This window comes from Triturus cristatus, chromosome 7 (assembly GCF_964204655.1).
Source record: "Triturus cristatus chromosome 7, aTriCri1.1, whole genome shotgun sequence".
Taxonomy (NCBI): domain Eukaryota; kingdom Metazoa; phylum Chordata; class Amphibia; order Caudata; family Salamandridae; genus Triturus; species Triturus cristatus.
Genome location: NC_140590.1, coordinates 910,551,494 through 910,573,739, shown reverse-complemented (window position 1 = coordinate 910,573,739; position 22,246 = coordinate 910,551,494). Strand labels below are relative to the sequence as shown.

Sequence of the window (22,246 nt, the reverse complement as noted above, 5' to 3'; positions counted from 1 at the left end):
TACTAATATACAATATTTGTGTTCTCTGCGGTGCTTTATTGGCTGGCTATCATCTTTCTTATGTTTTCTCACATTTTCAATGACAGTGACCCTCTTTTTATGACCTTGCACGTACCATATTTTGTCTCATCACAAACATGTTTCTACCTGATAGTAAAAGCGTCATCATATAGGGTTCCGCGGAGGCCTGTGATGGTTTCCCTGCATTTTAATCTCTAGACAGTCGCCTGCCGTTCCTTTTGGTCTGCCACTCTATATGTATGCCTATGAGACCCAGATCATTTTTAAGATAGATGGACACCATGATTGCTTCTAAAGTGAGGAATTCCGGATGTGCCAGAATAAAGTCAAGCTTTCTGGTGGCAAGACAGAAACCTCGTCTCCAGTACTGTTGTAAGCATGCCATGGGCCCTAGGGCAAGTAAGGAAATTGTCCCTTTGAATGATTTTTGATTTTGGGGCAGTACACTACAACAATTATCGGGGTACAATGGGACCATCAGAGCACCAATGACCCTGCCTCACCAATGGTAGCAACGCTCTTGCTTGTCTCCCTATAGATTTTCTCCAATTTAAGAGTTTTCTTTCTGGCTGTTCTGTCGATGGGAAACCCCGTTTCCAGTTCAATGCATAAAGATTTTAGGGTTCAATAAAGACTCCTACTTGATTCTGTTGAAGAAAAATTAAGGCAGTTGCCAGTCCCAGGTGGGCCACCCTCTGACCCCAGGCTTCCAGCCTCTTTGACCACACAACCCAGGTGCCCACCAACCCGCCCATGTAGATGGAGGGAACAAATGACTCCGTGTGGTGGTAAAGGCCGCACTTCATTGACAGTTTTTATTAAGCAAAAAACATGAACACGAAGCCTCACGATATTAATCGGCCCTTAAATATTATAGTTCTTACAGCGCTGAAATTAATCATACACACCTAAAACATATTATGCTGCTCCGTGTTAGCAGGCTGTACCTTCAATAATACCCACAAGTTGTCATTTGCTCTCATTGGTTGCACCTTGGCATTTAATTGCCATGTCATACCTCCCTTTTTTCTGTACCATCGCGATGGCTCATTGTTTCTTTGTTGAGCAGGTCAAGTCTTCCCTTGCTACCAATGTGAGGTATTCAAGCCTCCCTCTCGTCATGCCCGGGCTTGTGTTAGCAATCACATTGGGCCACCTTAAGTGTCCCTGCCGTGCGGCATCCCAAGGACTATTTTGTTGTGAGCTCATAAGTGCATAAAAGAATGGGGGTGACCGTCTGACCTGTAGATATAGATGGGTTGGAACCGTGATTGCCACCCTGGCTACACATGCCGCTGGCCTCCTCACCGCCGATGTATGCCAAAAAGGGGGCTGCCCACTCTTTCTGATTATCTTATTCAAATGCACCTTTAGCCAATCTTATGCACTGGTTTTCCCACACATGCATCAGCCTGGCAGGAGAGGCAGGGGACTCCATTGTGGTGAGCTTCCCCCTCCCCTCCCCTCTCTCGCACCCACCTGCCTCCATGGCGGGAGCCACCGGTTCACGTTAGCTGCAACCCCTTAAGGGTACAGTTTCACCTCTCCTGCCTCTCATTATCTATCTATTTTATTTGCATACATTCAAGTGAGTATTACATCCTTTCTCATAAACTTAAAAATGTAAATGTATTTATTTCAACCAGACTGGTCTGTTATAACACCAGTGCCTAATTTTAGCCTGTGGTTGCAGGTGGGGTCCACTGACATCGGAGGAGTGCGGGGAGCCAAGTCGGTGTAAGGGAGGATGATGTCCCATGACAAAAATGTGGCTACATGGATCTCACACCTCCACTACCTCATGAAGCCTTACTAAATATAGGAGATAGAACACAAAGAGAACAAGGTCCACTATGTTCTGTATGTTTGCATGTTTCATGATGAACTAATATTCACGTTTGTATTGCCAACTACATACCGTAGAGATTCTACAAATAATCTTGGTCCTGAGAAAGCCTGCTGACCCTTTGGTGGCACTAGATACAGGCTGAAACATATTGATCCGTTGTTGTTAGGGTTCATCATATCCACTGAACATCTACCTTTTTTTATTCTTGCCAAATAACCTTGATAGTAAACAGGATTTAGGATCCTGAAGATGATTTTAACTTGCACTTGTAATCCTTTGGTAAAAGAGTTTTGCTTCCAAATTGTGTTGAGCCCACCCACTCACACTAGGTGACGATCTGATGAGGAAGCATGCCACTGGTGGTACCTGTGGGTAAAGATCCTACTAATATATCCTTGAGATGCCAGGATCACACTAATTTACCTGGGTTTGGATCCTCTACCATTTTGAGGTATATTGGGACCAGGCAATAGACCTCTTAGACTTAAAGAGATCACAACTTGATAGGTTAACCCTCGCTTGTGCAATTATTAGAGGTCCACTGACACTCATTTTGGAGCACACATTTATGCTTTCTAAACAGACTGTGATCCAAAGCAAGGGAGAAAAACATAAAAGGGTGGAGGAAGGAGAAAAAGAAAGAAAGAAAAACTGTGACAAAGGGAGAAGGGGGGATGACAAAAGAACCTAAGAGTAAAATAAAGAAGCAGGAAATGTCTGGTATTGGATACAAGAGGCAAACTTTAAGTTTGTTATAACAGGGCTGTTGTATCACTTCCCGTGTATCGGATTTTATTAACAAGTAAAGGTGACAATGCAGGAAAGGAGAACAAGTCAATCTGACTTTGCAGTGTTGGTACTCTGATTTCCAAGCTCTTGCACAGGTTGCGCGGTGCTCTGAATGCATACATGTTCCCTGAACTATGACGATATGCTTTGAACAACCTATATGGGGTCCTCAGTACGTACTGCAAAGAGAAGCAGAAGAGCCACCAAGCTTGCTCATGCTTCCTTCTGAAGGCCGGCCATCGCATGTGTGGCGCATGGGCGTTCCTACTTAGTAGAGTGCTCAAGAGTATTCCCATGGTCAGGCATTTGGCAACAACTGAGCAGCATTTCAAACGAAAAGCAGTTTTAGTGATTTTGAATTTGTTTTTAGCTTTTTGTTTTGGTATTTACATCATTTTAGTCAATTTTGTATCCGTTGGCCTTCACGCGATGGAGCCATCCCTTTGCAAACAATTTATGATTTTAAAAAACCCAACTCAAAACATACTCTTAGAAATTACAGGTCAGGCTAATATGAAAATACACAAACAGACAGCTGTGAAATTGGCGAATTTGCATTTTTATTTCAGTGGTTAGAGAAGCTGCTACAAGAGCCTGTTCATTCATAGCATAAATAGAACCAGCATTTTATTTATCATGGATGTAAACAAGACTATGGCAACTGACTCAATCTAATTTTGTTAAAGAATCATAAAACCACTAAATTAAAAGTCTAACATTAATATAGTAATTTCCAGACATTGAATCACAGTAGAATCATTTAAGCGTGAGACGCCTAAACCTGAACATTACTAAAACTCTGTTTCTCATCCTTCTGACTGGACCAATAAGGGCCTCGAAGTAAAAAAAAGACTATCTGGTCTGAATTACAACTGTGAAGCAGGGTCTTTATGGAGCAATCATATGCCAAAGGGCAAGTAATGCAATAGCTATCGACAAGTTGATGTGTATTGGCTTTGCTTGATGCTATTTTGCTTGTTTTTCAATTTGTTTAAGCAATATTTAGCTGGTAATTGCATTTCAAGACTATCCACCCAGCAAATGTGATGTATCTTGATTAAAACACTACAAAAGTAAGATGATTAAATAAAGCAAAATGATAAGGTGGGGCGGGATTTCATTAACTCCTTGTCAATAGATCCTGATTGGGCCGCGGAAATGCCTGACAAACAATCAATTTGTATTGATCCAGCTCATCTAAGATGCAAAGAATTATTTTGTTGGATAAGCACTGAGAGGGGCCCCATCAATGTCTTATTGTTTCCTTTGGACTATGGGATAAAAGTACAAATCTTACTCGAATCAACTGTAGCCTTCCTTAACATTAATAAAATCCCTGTATCAAGCACCCAAATAGGATTTGAAATTGATTGTGTCTGTAGATCACTCATCCCTCCTCTGGGACAAACCAAAAAATAAATGCCGCTGTTAGTTTATGTTTACATTATGTTGCAAAATCACAAATAAATTATGTTGTTTGAATGGTTCTACTCGGTCTCTAGTTGTGCTGATTGTTTGTAAGTTGGGGTTTGTCTTATGGTTGCACTTGTTTGCTTTGTGGCAGATATTTGACATTATTGGCTCTCCAAAACCTAAGGGAATGAGATGTGCGGCAGTAATAATGAGCACTGGCAATGCCAACGGGTCTGGCTTATGAATGCACTATAAGGCCAGATGTAAAAATCCCTGTACATTAATGACTGACCTCCTCCCAGCTGTGCTGCAGCCAGAGAAAAAAAGCTATGCATTATCTAGTTATCCAAGACAGTGTGGCATGTGTGTGCCCCTGAAAGTTCAAGCTCAGGAACCTGGGTAAATAAACTAGATGTTCACAGCTGTGTGGAAGGCAAGCATTGTTTTGTGGCTCTGCACAACTTCTGCCCAATCAAAACATATACTCCTGGCAACCAACATGTAGGGGACACCGAAGTTTTCTCCTGGGGATTCTCACATAATCGTCTGATGATGGATGCGCTGTCAATCCAGACTATAAAAAGTGGGCCTTTTTTGTGCCTAAGAATAATTATAGGACTTTATTTGAAAAGTAGCCAATTTTAAGATTATGAAATGGTCTATTATTCAATTTATAGATTCAACAGTGCATCTTAAAATGTTAGTAATACTCACAATTATTTTCTATACCAAAGGTTATATTGAAACTTGAGCTCTAAATAAATATTTCCCTTCAGTACTTTAATAAGCGCATCCTGAGATTCTATGTTTTAGCACATTGGGGGAAGAAGACACAGTGACAAGAATGAATGTTTACGCTGATGCTATATGGTAAAAAAGGGAAGATGAAAGGGTGTCTCTTAATGTACAATTGCCATGATTTAAACACAATTTCTGTTCACATTAAGAATGACCATTCGTGTGGGAGGGCCAGACCCTCAATGTGATCACCCTTTACATACGCCTGAAGCTTCATAATACAGCTTTTTCGGACCTGGTTGAGCTCCTTCTTTGGCTTCAGGGGGGGGTATTGTTGATGGGGGTGACTTAAATGGGGCTCTATATGATGTCAACAATCACTGGCCTTCTCATAAGGTGCTATTGACTTGACAACCAGTAGCTGACTTTATGTCAGTGCTTCACCTTGATGGCATGTGGCGCACCTTCAATCCCATGACACAATAATACACGTAAAACTGGGGAGCGCATGGTAGCCTCTCACAGATTGACTATTTATTAACTCTGACCCAACAGCTGCCATACATTAGGGAGATACACCATCACACAAGGGGCATTTCTGACCATTCCCCAGTCTGTGCAGTCTGTGGACTACAGACCCGTAATAATAGACGCCAACCAGTTCTCAATCACTGGTACCTCAAGGTACCATGGATTTGGGCTGTTCTTTCTGCAGCCACGGAGCACTATTTTAATGAAAATGAGGGATGAGTGGAATCCTTGCAGTCATTGTCGTATGCATACAAAGCTGTTATACAAGGCCAGGTAATGGCATTGATAACCAGGCATAAATAAGAGCCCGGTTGGAAAAAATTGAGGAGGAAATCTGGGTGTTCGAACACCAGCACATCGCAGTCATTCATGGGAATACCCATCACACTCTGTTGCTAATGTAAAAAAAATACAGGGATGTTGCGACCGAGATGGCCAAGGCCTGCTACCGAGCAACTCAACACCGCCTCTACAAAGTTGGTGATAGGGCTGGTAAGCTTCTACCTTGGTTAGACAAGAAAGAGGCAGCATCATGATGGGTCCTCTGAATCTTGAATGATAGAGAAGAGCGAGTGACTGACAGACAGGGTGTGGCTGATACCTTTGCGAAATACTATACCCGACTGTACTCCCCAACAATAACCACCACAGCTGAGGACTCTTGAGAGTTACTGGCTGAGCTTTGTCTGACAAACCTCTTGCAGACTGACAAAGGCTTTTTAGACCAAGAGTTCACAGACAGTGAAGTGTCACAAGTGATTCAAGACTTTCACATCAGAGAAGGCAGTGGGGCCAAATGGCCTCCCTATAGAGCCATATGAATCTCTACATAGCCTTCCCTGATGCCAAGTCTCGAATCACTTGCAACATTTCACTGTCTATCAACTCTTGGGCTAAAAAGTCTGTCAGTCTGTGAGAACTTTGGCAGACCGAGATTGACTCTGGAGCACTGACTGACCCCTGCCCACACCACATCTACAGAGAGAAATCATCATCGCACTCACCGACATCCTCAACACATCCATCACCACGGCCTCCGTCCCTGATGAATGGAAGCACCATGAGGTTAAACCCCTCCACTAACCCCAACAAACTCAACAACTGCTTCCTCATCTCCCTTCTCCCCTTCCCTACCAAGGTCCTATAAAAAGCCATCAACCACCAGCTCACCAAACACATGTATGTAAACAACCTGCTCGACTCCTACCAGTCCGGTTCCTGTACCAACCACAGCACTGAGACCGCCTTCATCACCACGACCAATGACATCGGAACCCTCCTTGACTGAGGTTAGATAGCTGCCCTGATCCTCTTGGACCTCTCGGCCGCTTTGAACACTGTCTCTCACCACACACTCATCCCAAGACTCCACCACATTGGCATCCAGGGAAACACCCTCAAGTGGATCACCTCCTTCCTCTCCAGATGCAATCAGAGAGTCTGCCTACCACCTTTCACCTCCAAGCGAAAGAGCATCACCTGCGGTGTCCCACAAGGCTACTCCCTCATCCCCACCCTGTTCAATGCTTACATGAATCTGCTAGCCAGCATCGTATGCACACAAGGACTCAACATCATCTCCTATGCTGACAACACCCAACACATCCTCTCTCTCACCGAATGCCCTCCACTACCAGATCGAGCTTCCGGAATGCCATGACCAACGTCACTGACTGGATGAGGTCCCACTGCCTAAAGTTGACCTCAGACAAGACTGATTTTCAGGAGGAAAACCTTTCCATGGGACAACACCTCGTGGCCCACTGAACTCGAACCCACAGCAACCCCTGCGAACCATGCCTGCAACCATCAACGCAGTATCCTTCTCTTGCTTTCGACCTTCGTATGCTCCAAAAGATCTCCAGATGGATCCCCATCAACACCAAGAAAACGATCAAACGCGCCCTCCTCACCAGCCTACTAGACTATGGAAACAACCTCTATGCAGGTACCACCACCCAAATCCTCAAGAGACTACAGATTATACAGGACGCCACAGCCTGACTCATCCTCAACCTCCCGAAACAGACCAGCATCACTCCCCACCTTAGAAGTCTACACTGGCTCCCCGTCCAGAAGAGATGCAAGTTCAAACTGCTCACCCACTCCTACAGAGACTTCCACAACATTGGACCAGCCTACATCAACCATCGCCTTACTTTCTACTAGCCATCTGCGCTCTGCCTCCCTTGCCCTTGCACAGGTACCCCGCATCCACCGCAGCCACAGTAGAGGTTGTTGGAGGTTGTTCCTTCTCTTACCTTACCTCCACATCCAGGAACGACCTCCCGCTACACCTCCAAACTGCACCATCGCTCTCGAACTTTAGGAAGGGATTCAAAAAGTGGCTTTTCGATGAATAACCTGTGAACCTCAATGCCTGGATACCCTCTGGGGTGATAAGCTGGAGTATATAAATTCTGATTGATTGATGTAAACTGACAGCCACAAAAATTGCCTCCTATCTCCTACGAATTTTCCTGGAGAAATGCGAAGCCGGCACATTGCTCAAAGACCTGAGGACAGCAACCATAGTCATCATTCACACAGAGGGCAAACCTCCAGAGAGATGTGCCTCTTACAGGCCGATTTCGCTATTAAACGCTGAAGTGAAGATTTTGGTGAAACTGTTGGCCAACTCATTAATCAAGGTGATAAATTCACTGATCCACCCGCTTTATCTACTGGATCCGGCTCTTGTACTCAGATCCTCTCGCATAGATCATGGTCAATGGGGGCACGTCTGCATTGTTCCATCTCCGCTGGGGCACAAATCAGGGTTGCCCACTTTCACTCCTGATTTTTCACCCTAGTCTTGGAGCCTCTTGCTGCCTGGATTAGAAGAGACCCATGTGTTAGAGGACTACGGTGGACGGAGGCCTGGGAGGACAGTTTTTTGTATGTCCTCCAAAACCCATCCTATCTGGTCCCGCTGTCCTATTTCCAGGCAATTGATAGTGCAATTCATATGCTTCTCTGGGATGGAGGGCCCCCTCGCATAGCGCTCCAGAAACTGACCAGAAGCTGGCATGATGGGAGACTTCTACTCCTCAATCTCCAAAAATATTACTGGGTGTTGCAACTCACAGTAATCAATCATTGGGCTCACCTCCCGGAGGAAGAGCCAGCCTATAGGATGGCCAGGAGAAGAATACAACCTGGGGCATAACTCAAAGCGATCGATGGGGTGAAGTGCACCACACCCCTCCCCAACCCCACGGCGGTCACTATTACCCTCTGGCACACTGCACTGTATAACCCCAGAAATGCTGAATGAATATTTCTTCACACTGGAAAATGGTTTCCATTTGGAGAAATAAAAAAGTCAAACGTGCATTCAATTGGTGCATGCAAATTTGTACATCTGCTACTTATTCTTTTGTATTTCCTTTACTTGCAAGAAATGGTCTGAAAATGTTAAATGTTAGAAATTAACTTCAATTATATGGGTAAAGCCTATGATATAAAGATGTCCCTCGAAAATTACATAGAATCAGAAACAAAAGTGACTTGTGTTAAGCTCCAATACAGGAAGCAGGACAGAGATGAAAAACAGCACTTGGCCACTGCAGATATGATCATAAACTGTTCTTGAAAATTACTATTCTTGCAAATTACATGGCACTATGAACGATTCGAGTAACCTAGGGGTCAGCATTAATGTAGCTATCACTGAGTCATTCCATGGTGCTCATTACACATTTTCAACCACTGATTTGCAGACACTTAAATCACAGAATCTGGTTAGGGCTTGAGGGATTTGATTAATTGGAACAACAGTGTTGAATAATATGGACTTCCACTAGTATCCATTGATAGGCGTGCAAAGGTTAGGGGAAGTACAAGACCCAGAACATACCTATAATTTTTTGATCTGGCATCCATCCTCTCTATTCTTTTGCAATATGCCACGCCGGTAGTACAGAACGGTTATATCACAGCAGCTTGGCAACATACAGATGTGTTGCCACTTTGCATCAAAATGTCTCATTCAACCTTACCTGCTACTACTCAGTTTAGTTGCTGAACACCAGCTGCAAATGTTTAGTGAACAAGTATTAAACAAGTTAATTGATTGGTTAGCTGCCAGTTATATTGCTCATCAAGCACAGATGGGATTTAAAGATCCCTCGTGGTAAGAGGCCAATGTTGCAACTTGGAAAGTGCATTTCCAAGTATGCTATTTCAAACAAGTAAGCCTTTAAAATCCCAATCAGGAACTGAAAATGACAATTGTTAGATACTATAGACTATGGGCAGCTATTCTATTATTAAGTATTTGTAGGTCATTCCAAAAGCACAAACTTGCCTGTAGTAAGGGCTCGTGCTATTACAGTATGTATTTACATAAAGTGCCTAAATAAACGATGGCAAAGATGTTGGTAAGGGCTGGTGCACGTAGCTCAGAGAATGTAAAGAAGGCCCCCGCACTGATCTACAGAATAGGAAAGTCTGAGTACAATGGTTTCCATAGGGGTCTCGCTAGCCTGGCATGGTATCTCTGCAGCTTCATACCATGTTGTATGTGATAGGGGACCTGCAGCATGCCAATGGGGTGCTTCAGTGATTCAACCTCATTATGGAAAGGGATTGCAAAGGTGGTATTTTGGGCTTCTTATGACAAGCCTCCACTGCTGGTCTGCATGGTGTACAATCATGGTGTTATGCTTATGTTAGTTCATGCTTTACAAGAAAATATATTTGAAAAATACTTGGCTAGAACTTCATTTAACTCAAAGGCAAATTTTACACATCAAACTAAGACATTTCTTTTTTTGAAGACTGCATATCCACATGTTCTGTGTTATATTGCCTAAAACTGTGGCCACAATATGTACCACATCTGAGCAAGAGGAGTGCCCGAGGGTTCAGTGGTTAATCATTTTGTTATTCTTTGTTTTCACTAACCTCTTCTGAACAGGATCTCAAGTTATGATTTTCTTACTGTGGAAAGATCTCTTGTCTCAGAAGATCCCATTGGTTAGTACAGTTGAAGCCAATGTAATTGGCACTCATTTTACCCAATGGGAGCTGACGGCTTCAGCTTGTACTGATTCACACGGAGGTGCTGGTCTTTAAAAATAACTAGACTCTGATTTGTACAGCAAGTCTTTTTATTTATTTAACCCTCTTAAGTAGGGTTTGTGCATCATAGTGTTCTTGTGGTACTCTACCGACAACTTGTTTAAATAACATTGCAATGAGACAGTGAAAAAAGCAGAGACCCATCTAAATTACAGTAAACGATTTCATGAAGATCTGAGAACATTATGCATTGTGGAAACGAGTAGTAGTTCAGTTAAGCACTAAGAAGGTGAGGTTTGTAATGTCTTCTGAAGGTAAGATGAATGGGCAGAATTCTGTTGTTGGGCCTTTGGTAGGTACCGGATGTGCTAGTGGAACAGATGAAAAAGTGCTTCTGGGCACAAGATGTTCTGACTCTTGTTACACACAGGTGCAGAAAGTTGCGGCCTCTGCGGGCTCTTTGGCTGCTGGATACAGACGGAAGCTGTGAAGGGGACGGAGGGTTCTTTGGTGGATGTATGTCGTTACAACGCACACTTTTACAACGCATGCACTTACAACGCATTTTTTACAACGCAAAATCCATTACAACGCATTCCATTACAACGCATGACACTACAAGGCATTTTTAAAAACTACCTTACAACGCATTCCATTACAACACATACTACCTTTACAACGCATACCATTACAACGTATAATATTAAATTGCATTTAAGGTAAGTATTAGATAGCATAGGGGTAAAAATTACTTTTCTAACTCCAGGGGGTGCAACAGTAGGGTAAGTGTTGGATAGTATAGGGGTAAATATTACTATTCTAACTCCAGGGGGTGCAACAGTAGGGTAAGTGTTGGATAGTATAGGGGTAAAAATTACTATTCTAACTCCAGGGGGTGCAACAGTAGGGTAAGTGTTGGATAGTATAGGGGTAAAAATTACTATTCTAACTCCAGGGGGTGCAACAGTAGGGTAAGTGTTGGATAGTATAGGGGTAAAAATTACTATTCTAACTCCACGGGGTGCAACAGTAGGGTAAGTGTTGGATAGTATAGGGGTAAAAATTACTATTCTAACTCCAGGGGGTGCAACAGTAGGGTAAGTGTTGGATAGTGTAGTGTAATATTATGCGTTGTAATGGTATGCGTTGTAAAGGTAGTATGCGTTGTAATGGAATGCGTTGTAAAGGTAGTTTTTAAAAATGCGTTGTAGTGTCATGCGTTGTAACGGAATGCGTTGTAATGGATTTTGCGTTGTAAAAAATGCGTTGTAAGTGTAGTGCGTTGTAAAAGTTGCGTTGTAAAGGTTGTTCCCCTTCTTTGGTGAATGACTTTACAACAGACGCAGCATATTTTTATTTCATCCTCGCAATCAATGGAAGCCAGTGAAGATCTCCAGTACGGGGTGGTGTGATCGATTCCTTGAGGCACTAATCAGTTTGCCTACAGAAAGAAAAGTAGCTTTGATCAGAGCTTGTTTTGTTTCTGGGATTTCTGCTAGAACAGGACTGTTGAAATTCAGTCTGTGGTTGGCTGAAGTCTGGACTACTTTTTCTATGGTCTGTGGAGAAAAGGTACTTCATCATTTTGAAAGGGTGAGGGTAAACCTATACTGCCTTGATCACTCTGCTGATGCTGGGTTTGAGATTAAGGTGCCATTTTAGAATATGGTGGGTTTCACAAAAGCAGGCTTTGTTAGCAGAGCATCTAACCTCAGCCACCCGGGGAAATGAATGCCCGCCATACTTCTAGATTCATGCCAAGTTGGCAGGCTCTATTCTGCTTAAAGTGCTCTTGGCAGTGCCAAAGCGCCACTTTCAGAAAAACTAAAATGCTGGTTAACCGTCATGTCAGAGCAGTCAGTTGGCAGTAGATGTTGTTTTGCAGACCGACCGCTCCACACTGGGGGTTTACTTTTGTAACACACAAAAACAATGTACCTATCATTAAGGGAGTTTGATTCCTGGCTGTGGGGACCATTCTTTTGTTTTTGTGTGTGTGAATGCCTTATCTTTCAAGACGGTAGTGGACACATAAAAAAAAAGTCTGTCCAGGGCCTTTCAAGAAAAGTATGCTCCCCTGATACACTGAGGCCAGTGGCCTTGTGGAGGGCGGGCCGCCATCAGAGGGTTTCACAGGTGCAGTCGGCTATGGCTTCACCGTGGCCCTGCCACCTCGAATGGAGGCAAAGGAACTGTGAGCTTGATGGGCTGGGAGAACTGCTGTATGCAGCAACGTTTCCACCATCAGATCCCCTGAAGGGTGGGATCCAGCCTGACAATGAAGAGAAGAAGCCCTTCAGCTTCAGTAGATTCAGTTCAAACTTGCACCTATGTGAGGGAATGAAGACGTAAAACTGGGGCCTTATTTACACATATGATGCAGAACCCCATCTGCCAACTCTAAGGCCCTAGGTTGTATGTGGAATGCACCAGAAGAGACTCTCTGACATCCTGGTATAGACACTTTCATGCCTGTGGCTGGCAGGGTCGGATATCCTTGGCATCCTTCACTGGCAGACCTGGTTTCTATCTCCAGATGTGCTGTCTTTATAGGCAGTTTTATGCAGAAACCATTGTTTTTTGTCTGCCTTTGGATGTAATCACCAAGGCAGAAATGCTTAAAAAGTTATTGTATTTTGTGTGCCCTAATGGTAATAAATATATTATTTAAACAAACATAATCAATCTGGCAAGATGGCTCAGTGAGTTCAGCACTCTCTTCTGACATATAGTGTGATCTGTGGGTCACAAGTCTGGACCGGTGTCGGGGTACTGGAGCCGTCCATAAACTACCATTATCATTAAGTGTGTAATATTAACCCCGCGTAAATAAGAAAAGACTAAAGTGGTATTATGAAGCACTGTTTAAAACAAGTGTAACAAGTAATTATTACTATTCCAATGTTATTGATTGAATTTGGGCCTCATAAATGGCCTCACGGATCACTTCAGTGAAGTTTTTTATTAATATTTTTAGATTTTTTTATTTTATTTTCCGGAGGGAAAGTTGCATGGTATTAACCACATTTTTATATATCGCCTAGAGTGTTAGAGAATGTCATTTTGCTGCCTATAGTATAAGGGTATCTCCTAAGTTGTCTTGTACTCTTTTGAGCTCCCATGTATTAAACGCTAGGAGTTCTTCGTAGCTCTGTGGTGGAGGATGGCAAACAAACCAAACATTTTGAAATCAAGTATCCGCACAGAGAGCAACGTTGTCTGGCCATGGAAAAAACACAGACAGAACACTGCTCGCACGACCGTTTCAAAAATGGTTAACACACAAATGTAAACGTGTCATTTTTTTAATTACGCATCTGTATGGTAGCAGTAAACACCAAAACTGAACAGCTGGTCGAAAAAAATGAGAGAAAAGAATTACTGCTCATTCCGATTTCATAAATATGAACCGCTTAATCACTGGCAATAAAGTCCTCATGTGTAATCTTTCTGTTTAAATGGAGCTACTACATCTGTGTTGCTACAACTACAAGCAGATGTAAATGGAAGTTATGGCAATGAAAAAATAATATTACGTTAAATTAATGTATCATTCCCTATAATGGGCCCACCACAAAGTTCAGCTAACAGAAATGTTACTTAAGAAGAGCCGAATTAATATGTTGTTACTGCTTCTCGGCTTATATAAAATCACTTTTCCATGTCATCCAAGTTATAGACAGACACAGAGGTGCCTTCATGCCCCACTCAAATATTTTGAAAATATCTGATAAGTTATTCAGTAAGCTAATAACGAGACTACGTAGGAAAAGGCAACTGCAGAGTAGGTTTCATTGTCGCAACGAAAGAACGCAGCAATTGCAATCCTCACCTTTGCCTCCAGATGGCAGTGTGGCCACATCGTCGCTTCCTGGTGGTCCGGTCCTTATTCCATTGTTAAAGGTGTGTCCATCGGCTGGTTGAAGCTGCCAGTTCAGCCCAAGAAGGTGCATTGCTGCAAAGGAGACAACGAGGCGCGTTCAGTACATCCCATACGCACATATTTGCAATGTCAAACAAGAGAGGGTGCGCAAATAGATTTTCAATTATCCACAGGCAGTGACAAGCACATCCTGGCCTGATCCGGAGAATTATACTGAACAACGGGAATGTTTTACATGTTGGCAGCCACGTCTACATCACACTTCTACAATGTCACGTTGAAAACATCACTTGCTAAAAACATGAACCCAAAAATGTGGCATAAGCGTGTAGCTTTCAGGGCTTGTGGCTTTGGCACATGTCACATGGAAATTGCTGTTCAGCATGTAGCACTCTTTCATTTGCATTTTGTTTCAAAACGAGAATTGACTCTGCCAGTTACTTTAGCCTTTGTATTAAGAAAGGTATACATAAAGCTGCATTAAAATAAAGCACAGGTAAACAAAGGGCAGCAGCAGTTCAAGCTTTCCTAACGCAAGAAAAAGGTGCGATACTGGTGGAAACAGCTGTAGGAGCACTCCAAGTTTATGTCACAAAACAAGTACCACAAAGAAAAATGCAAAAAGAGCAATTGATGGCCAGAATGTTGAACAATGTCATACATTCACCCCAACACAGAGATCTGGGCCGAAATCCATCATGTTTTGCTACCCATGCCGTTCCAGTTTAGACCCAGCCATATGCAAATCAGCCTTGCCCCTAAAGCACAGCAGACACCCCACTGCAGTAGTATTGCCAGCGTCCATGCTCGCAGACAACTACCCTACTTGAGGTACCAGTGGCATGTAGGTTAAACATAGAACCCTGGAGCCTATGCTTAATCTACAAAAATGAGTGTGTAAGTGGCTGAGTGAGTAAACATGTGAGTGCAGCCACCACGCTCGTTTAGTGCCTGGGAATCAATTGTTCTTTTTGCATTTGCCACCCCAAGTGGGACGGGTATGGCCAGACATCAGTCCCGTGCTGTCCATGCCAGTGGAGTCAAGCTAACGTGGCTGATGAGGGGTGATACCCCGAAACCGGTCCTAGGATGCTTGTTTCCAGTCCGGGGACCACCTGCCTTGCAGGTCAGAATGGAATGTTCCCATGGGCAGTAGGGTCAAGACTGATTTGGATATGGTTGGGTGGAAACTGGAATGGCGTGGTGAGCAAAGAAACAGTGGATTTAGGACAAGATCTCTGTACTGAAGTGAATGACATTGTTCAAAATTCTGTCCATCAATTTTTCTTTTTTCATTTCATCTGAGCACACTTGTTTTCTATCTTTTGACGTCTTCCTATTTTCACTCATGAATATTTTGGTGTTTGTTTGTCATTTCCTGAAAGTGCTGCTGCGGGTACTCTGAAGTTCTGCTGTCACTCTGCGTCCTGCTGTTATATCCTGCAGTTTAGCTTCTGTCACTTTATGTAGATCCTACACAGGGCTCTAAGTGGGATGAAAAAACTGGGGGGTCTCTCAAAGGGGCGTGGTCAATGTCAATAAGGGCGTAGCTTAAAGAAGAGGTAAGCCTAAAATCTGTGCTAAGCACGGTGTGCCACCCGACTCGTATTTTGCTGTTTTTGTCATTGCCTCCACAGATATGATACAACAAGCAGTAGTGGCCTGTAGAGGGAGTTCTGTGGGGTGGTGAGGAGGGCCGGGGTGGGGGAGGGGCAGGGTGGGGGGGTAGTAAACACCGGAATATGGATGAACGGAGGTAAGTAAACAAATAAATAAATAGAACAAATTTTGTTGCACATGCTGCATCGCAAAATGCGATGCAGCGCAAGCAACGAAATTCGTTTTATTTATTTAATTGTTTACTTACCTTCGTTCATCCATATACCGGTGTTTACTACTCCCCACCCTGCCCCGCCTCACCGCCCCACGGAACTCCCTCCACGGGCCGCTACTGACAACAAGTAACATCATACCTACAGCAAGTCAGGACTATTGGCTTTGTCAATTGTTGTTAGTTGCATAAGATAAATTAGCAGCAACTATGGCTTGTTATATAGAATTTTGAGAAAGCTTCATCTTAAAGCCCTGGTGACACCACGACAATGTTGCTGCTCCTGAGTTCCAAAAAGAGAAGGGAAATCCAGAGAGAAATGACTCTCTTTAAAGGATTTCCAATCCCCTAAAACACTCACCTGGCATGACATCATGCCGCGTAACTTCTCCACTAGTGAGAAGTGAGCAGTGTGAGCAGTGCACATGGATGTGCCTGCTGTCACTGCAGTCCGGAAAAAAACGGACCGCCTGTGCCAGGGCACAAAACAGAGCCCGATAGAGACCTGTTTAGAGGCCCCCTGTATAAAAACTGCCAGTGCTCAGACCCGGTGAGACCTGGCCCATTTAAAGCCCTGATCCTACAGCTGCCGTTCTCTACAAGCTCTACCTTTATAAACGCTGTTACTGCATGCAACTCCTGGTGACATCGCATCGTGCTATTCCTGCTGTGGTCACTTTGAGTCCTGCGGTCACTGAGGTAACTTCCGTTTTCATTCACCACTGTTTTCCTGCTCTCCACAAGCCCGTTTATGCATTCATTCTCCACGTTTCCACCTGCTGTCACTGCTTTCCCTTGCAGACCTCTTGTCATCTCATACATCTTAATGTCCCGTACACTCTGCCTCATCTCATTCATTCCCTCCACTCTCACCTGCAATTTCGCTTTCACAGAGACCTACACATGACAAGGATGACTGTTTCTCTTGCTTCCCATGAACAGAGGAAATGCATGCTCACTTTTCACACCCATGCTGGTGAACAGAAGGCTATGTTCCACCGACAGGTAATGTTGAGACACTCGCAACGATGTCTGAAGAGCAATTCCCATGCATGATTGTAGGCGTTAGTCAATGAGTGCTTGGTGTCATTTACAAACTGCTGGACTTGGTGTTGTTTCATTGACTTTCCATAGATTGAAGAGTGGTTGTACATCAGCATATCAAGGGCAGATTTGTTGTGCTACAAAAATAGTGTGAGCAAAATATCAAACGCCAGAACCATATTGTGAAGATAAGTCTATATAGAAATTATAGATTGACTATTGATAAAACCACATCCATCTACATTAATGATAATATTTGTTTGTGTGTATATATATTTGTGTGTATATGTATATATTTATATATGTAGGTTAGTGATGTCATTTGAGATGCCATCACTGATGTCATCAGTGATGTCACTGACCGTGTCATGAGAGATGTAATATGTGAGGCCATAAGCAGTGCATTGAGGAGGCGTAAGTTATAGTTAGCTCAGGTAACTTTAACTGCTGAATTTATATGATCTTGTAGGAGCGAAATCTAAGCCTAATTATAACCTCCCTGTAACATTTCTTTTTTTATATATATTGCACATTTGTACATAGAAACGTGCCACTGCAGGAGAATTTGTCCAGATTTAACTTTATTTGGCATACCAAAATTCAAAAATTGGACTTCAGTTGTGACCAAGACTGACAGTGGTTGAAATGCTTCACTGTTTTTGTTTCTGTATGCTCAATAAAATTTAATCTGGACACATTCTCCTGAAGTAGGTAAGTAAGGGTGCAAGTATTGGAGCAATGTGATTTAGTGAACCAAGAATGATCTCTCTCTCTCGCTATCTATCTATCCACCCATCTATACACATATATAGTCAAGGTACATATATATGGTGTAAACTATAGCAAATTCACGTCTCTTGTATGCATTCTGTATGTATTCTGCAATTTCTCTGAGTATTCAGACACAAAAATATATAAAAAAAAGCCCTTGGAAAATAATTCCGCAGCTAAGAGGTGAAGGTTTCTCTGAGATCAATGGTTAGAGCAACTCTTCCTTCACTCATGATAACACCTATTTTTGGTTCCCCGCAGAATGTAGGTCACAGGCTGTGATTACAGATGTGTGATGGCGCACAAGCTCTTTTCATATTGGTGAACATTTGCACGTTTGGAGTTGACAAATGTACATGAACTTTGAGACTCTGCACTGGCTTCCGGGCTGATTAACTACTAGCCTATTGATTAGGTAATTGAGCATGAGTCTGAAACCTCTCCATTCCAAGTGGCCCAATATTGGCAGCCACATATCTACCCACAATCATCCTGTGAAATAAAAGCACAGGAAAGGCAAAGGGATTTTGGGGAAAAAACGTGAAAAAAGATTTTGTTGTGTTATTCTCCATTCCAGATTCCGAAACTCAAAATGGTCCAATAAAAGCATTGCAGTATCATCCTGTATTTGTAACAATAAATATTATATTAAAAATCCTTATCACTTGGCCACTTAAACACAATGGGGCACATGCATCAATCTTTTTATCGGTCGCAAACGGACCGATGCGCAGAATCAACCTGTTTGCGACCAGTAAAAAGCCATTTGCGATGCATCAACCCAAAATGCATCCGCAAAATAGGTAATCACAATGTTTGTGATTACCTATTCTCCAAATGCATTTAGGGAATCACAATTTGTGATTCTCTAAATGCAATGCAAGAAGCATTTTCAAAACACGACTTTGCATTAAGGAATCGCAAATTAACATCAACTTCAAGTTGATGTTAATTTGCAAATCCTTACAAAAATGCAGAAAAGTGCCATGTGGCGCATACACATGCCCTTAGGGCATGTGTGTACGCATCAGGTGCACACTTACCCCTTTTGGGGGTGCATAAGGTGGCCTTAGGCCCCCTAGCACCCTTGCTATTGCATTCCCAATTTGCGATTACCTATTTGGTAATTGCAAATTGCGAATGCTTTCCCATTCATTCCTATGGTCCTCTGGGCCCATAGTAGTGAATGGGAAAGCATTCCCTAGTAGCAAATCGCAATTGGCGATCCGCTATTAGGTAATGTGTAAGAATCGCTATTATATTTGCAAAACCTACATGCATAAGTAATTGCGACTCCTAAATGGCGATTCCTTGAAAATCGCTATTAAGGAATCACAATTCCTTATCTTGATCCATGTGCCCAACTGAGATTAGTTCATGTCTGCTGTTGCACAAGAAGCAATTCATTTGATATATGTTTCCTGTGATGAATCCCTATGGTCACGAGTGCCATCCTGCAGTGTGTTCATTTGATACATAAGATTGAACACATACATGTTGTGGGTAAGGCACTACTCAAAGTGGTGTAATAGTATAAATTTAGAAAACATCTTTCGCACTGTGCTAGACTGAATCCATCATAGTCACATCTTAAGGACAATAACGCAATTGTGGTAAAAACATAGGTAGTTTTGTATTAAACCTTACCAGCACTGTAGACAGCTGGTGTTTTAGTGCCACTCATTTACTGCCCTTAGAAGGATAAAAATTAATCCATTGGGATTTGACCCTGTGACTATTTGGTGTGCATGGATCTCTTACAAAGGTGCATGAAATCAAGGTCAAGTTCATGACAAAGCTTTTGGGTTTCCAATTTCAATGCGTGAATAACTAAGACAGTCAAGGTTTTCTCTCTGCATTGTGGTAATCACATTTCTGCTTATCCCATAATACTTTTAGGGCAAGAAGTACCAAAATATGTAGAAAGAACCTGGACTCAATGGGCACCTCTACCATAGAACTGGAAATTTTGAGAGCTATGGTTCGTGGTGTCCAAAAATGGTCCCCATGGTCAGAATTCCAGGCATTCAGGGTACCCACTGGGTCATCAAATTAGGTCCCAAATGCAAGTTCTATTTGGCCCCATATTACAACCAAATAACTTGCAACTCAATGCCAAATAATATTTGTCTTAAAAATTCTCCTGAGCACCAAATCAGTGTCCAAAATTCAAATGTCCAATAGTAGTTGATATTTCTAATACAACTTTATTTTCAGTCTTTACGCACATTCAAATAGTTCCAGCAAAACTTCCAGGCAAAGTGTGTTTTATCTTTTGGTGAATCTACCACCGACTTCATTAGGGCTAGAAAACAAATTATAACCATCCTAAATTACACATTACAGTCATAGTAACTCAGTCCCAAAGCATCACCATGGTGATTTCATCTTATGTGAAAACAGAGTATTCAATAAAAACCACATGTGACCATGAAATGTGCACCCCAAACCCGAAGCAAAAATTGTGGTTATGGTACCAAATTTTAAAAAGTCAGTTCAATTACAGTGACTCACTGAATTTAGTAAGCCACACCCGCATTGATTTTAATACTAGATTTGTTGTTTATGCACTCACCTGTAAATGTAGAAAAGTATTTGTGAGAGTACAATCAGACCATTGAGCGAGCGCATTTCTAAGCAATTTAGAGCATTTAAATAAAAAGATGCGAGATACCCAATAGCGACACATGCTAAAGATTGTGAGACTCAGGATACACAGCGTAGGATTAGGTTCCATGGGGTTGAGACTGTTTCAAGTGATGGAAGGGGGGCAGCCGGTAACTGAGGTTATGCCAATGTGAAGCCTGTTGGATAATGTGATTACATGCGGTGAGAAGGGTCTGAATATTGATCACAAACTGCAGTATTTTCTTGGATCTTAGCATGTATGATAGAGGAGTGACAACTAGTATTGGTGAACCCTTTCTCTCTTCCCACACATCTTTCCTTCTGCTCATATATTTTCCACTTATGTGGAATAATTGAAAGTGTAGGACATAGTGGTTATCTTGTGAATGGAACTAATATGGCATTAGCCTAGGACAATGTTGTTATATGATAATATTTTATTTCTGGTGAGGAATGTATTAGTGGTGTTGTCTGTGGTATAGATAGGGTTTCCTATATATTGTTAATGCATAAGCTTAGATACTTATTTGCTTTTTAAAAAACAGACAAGCACATCAATGAATAGCCGAAACAACTCCTCATTTTGCCTGCTGCTGACTACCTCAAATTCAAATCTTTGCGCATTGGCCTCAAAGTTCTTCCCTGGCCTGGGTCCACCAATCTACGGGCTACGTTTCACAGAGATACACCTGCCAGATAATTTAGATCAGCCAAATTGTTGCTTAAAAGAACGCCACCACCTTCCAAAGAACAGTTCTGTGGCAGCAGCTACCTAATATAGACATCTATGCTACTGAACTTGCGTACATCAACCTCAAACAAAGTCTTGACATCCGCTAGGTCAACTAAAAATCTGGTACAGCTCTCCCACCTCATTTGTGAATAACTACCAATCCAGATGCTTTAAACAGCTGTCCTAGGCAGCATCATATTTAATCTCCTGTTTCCTTCGCCCTTCTCACTACCTGTTACCATAATTCTCATCCTCATCTCTTGACTTTAGCAACCAGATTCATGCCTTGCCCTCCTTGCAACAACCTGCATTCAAAGGTTTTTCTGCAAGCAGTGATTTAAAAAATGTTCACTGAACAAAATACAAAATATCAAAGTGGAAGTGAACACACATTAATCCAGAATAATGGTAACATTTAGGTGTCCAAATAAGTTAATGACGGGTAAGATTTTTGGTAGAGTAGTGTATGTTTTATTATTGGAAGCAACTGATAGTGGAATGTTTCCCTGACCAACCTCAGTCAATGACCAACCCTGAATAGCAAACACCCGAGTTATACTACTCATGGCTGGTTGCGGAAAGTGTGTGGTGAATCCCAAGAGGGAAGCAAAAACCGAGAAAACGTTAAGTGCTCAAGCTCAGCTCTGCTCATTTCAGGCATCATGTGCTCACTCAAAAGGAGAACGCTTCTAAAAAGAAGCTCTGGTTCCTCTGTGATGCGATGCTCTAGAAAACGACATCAGCAGAGACAAAGATTGTCTCAGGAGTAAATTCATAATTTGATGTAAGGGAACTGTTGATACTGGAAAAATAAAGGACTGAATTTCAAAGAGATGCTGCAAAATAGCCTACTAAATATTGTTCTGCTCTCCTTCAGATCTTGAGAGGAGAATGAAAAATGGGATACACAGCTTTTGCCCAATTAATTATAATGGCTGGTGCTACTGCACAACTGCATAAGGAAGGAAACAACAATAAATGTAAACTGAG

General features: G+C 42.4%; 1 protein-coding gene across 6 annotated transcripts in view; it reads right to left on the bottom strand.

The window, feature by feature from the left end:
* TENM2 (teneurin transmembrane protein 2) overlaps positions 1-22,246 on the bottom strand; it is a 2,740,530-nt gene that overhangs the window by 474,751 nt on the left and 2,243,533 nt on the right. For all 6 annotated transcript variants that reach the window (XM_085617838.1, XM_085617837.1, XM_085617839.1 and 3 more), the window contains one exon: positions 14,199-14,321. In XM_085617838.1, the coding sequence (XP_085473964.1) occupies positions 14,199-14,321 (123 nt within the window). The remainder of the gene's footprint in view (positions 1-14,198; positions 14,322-22,246) is intronic.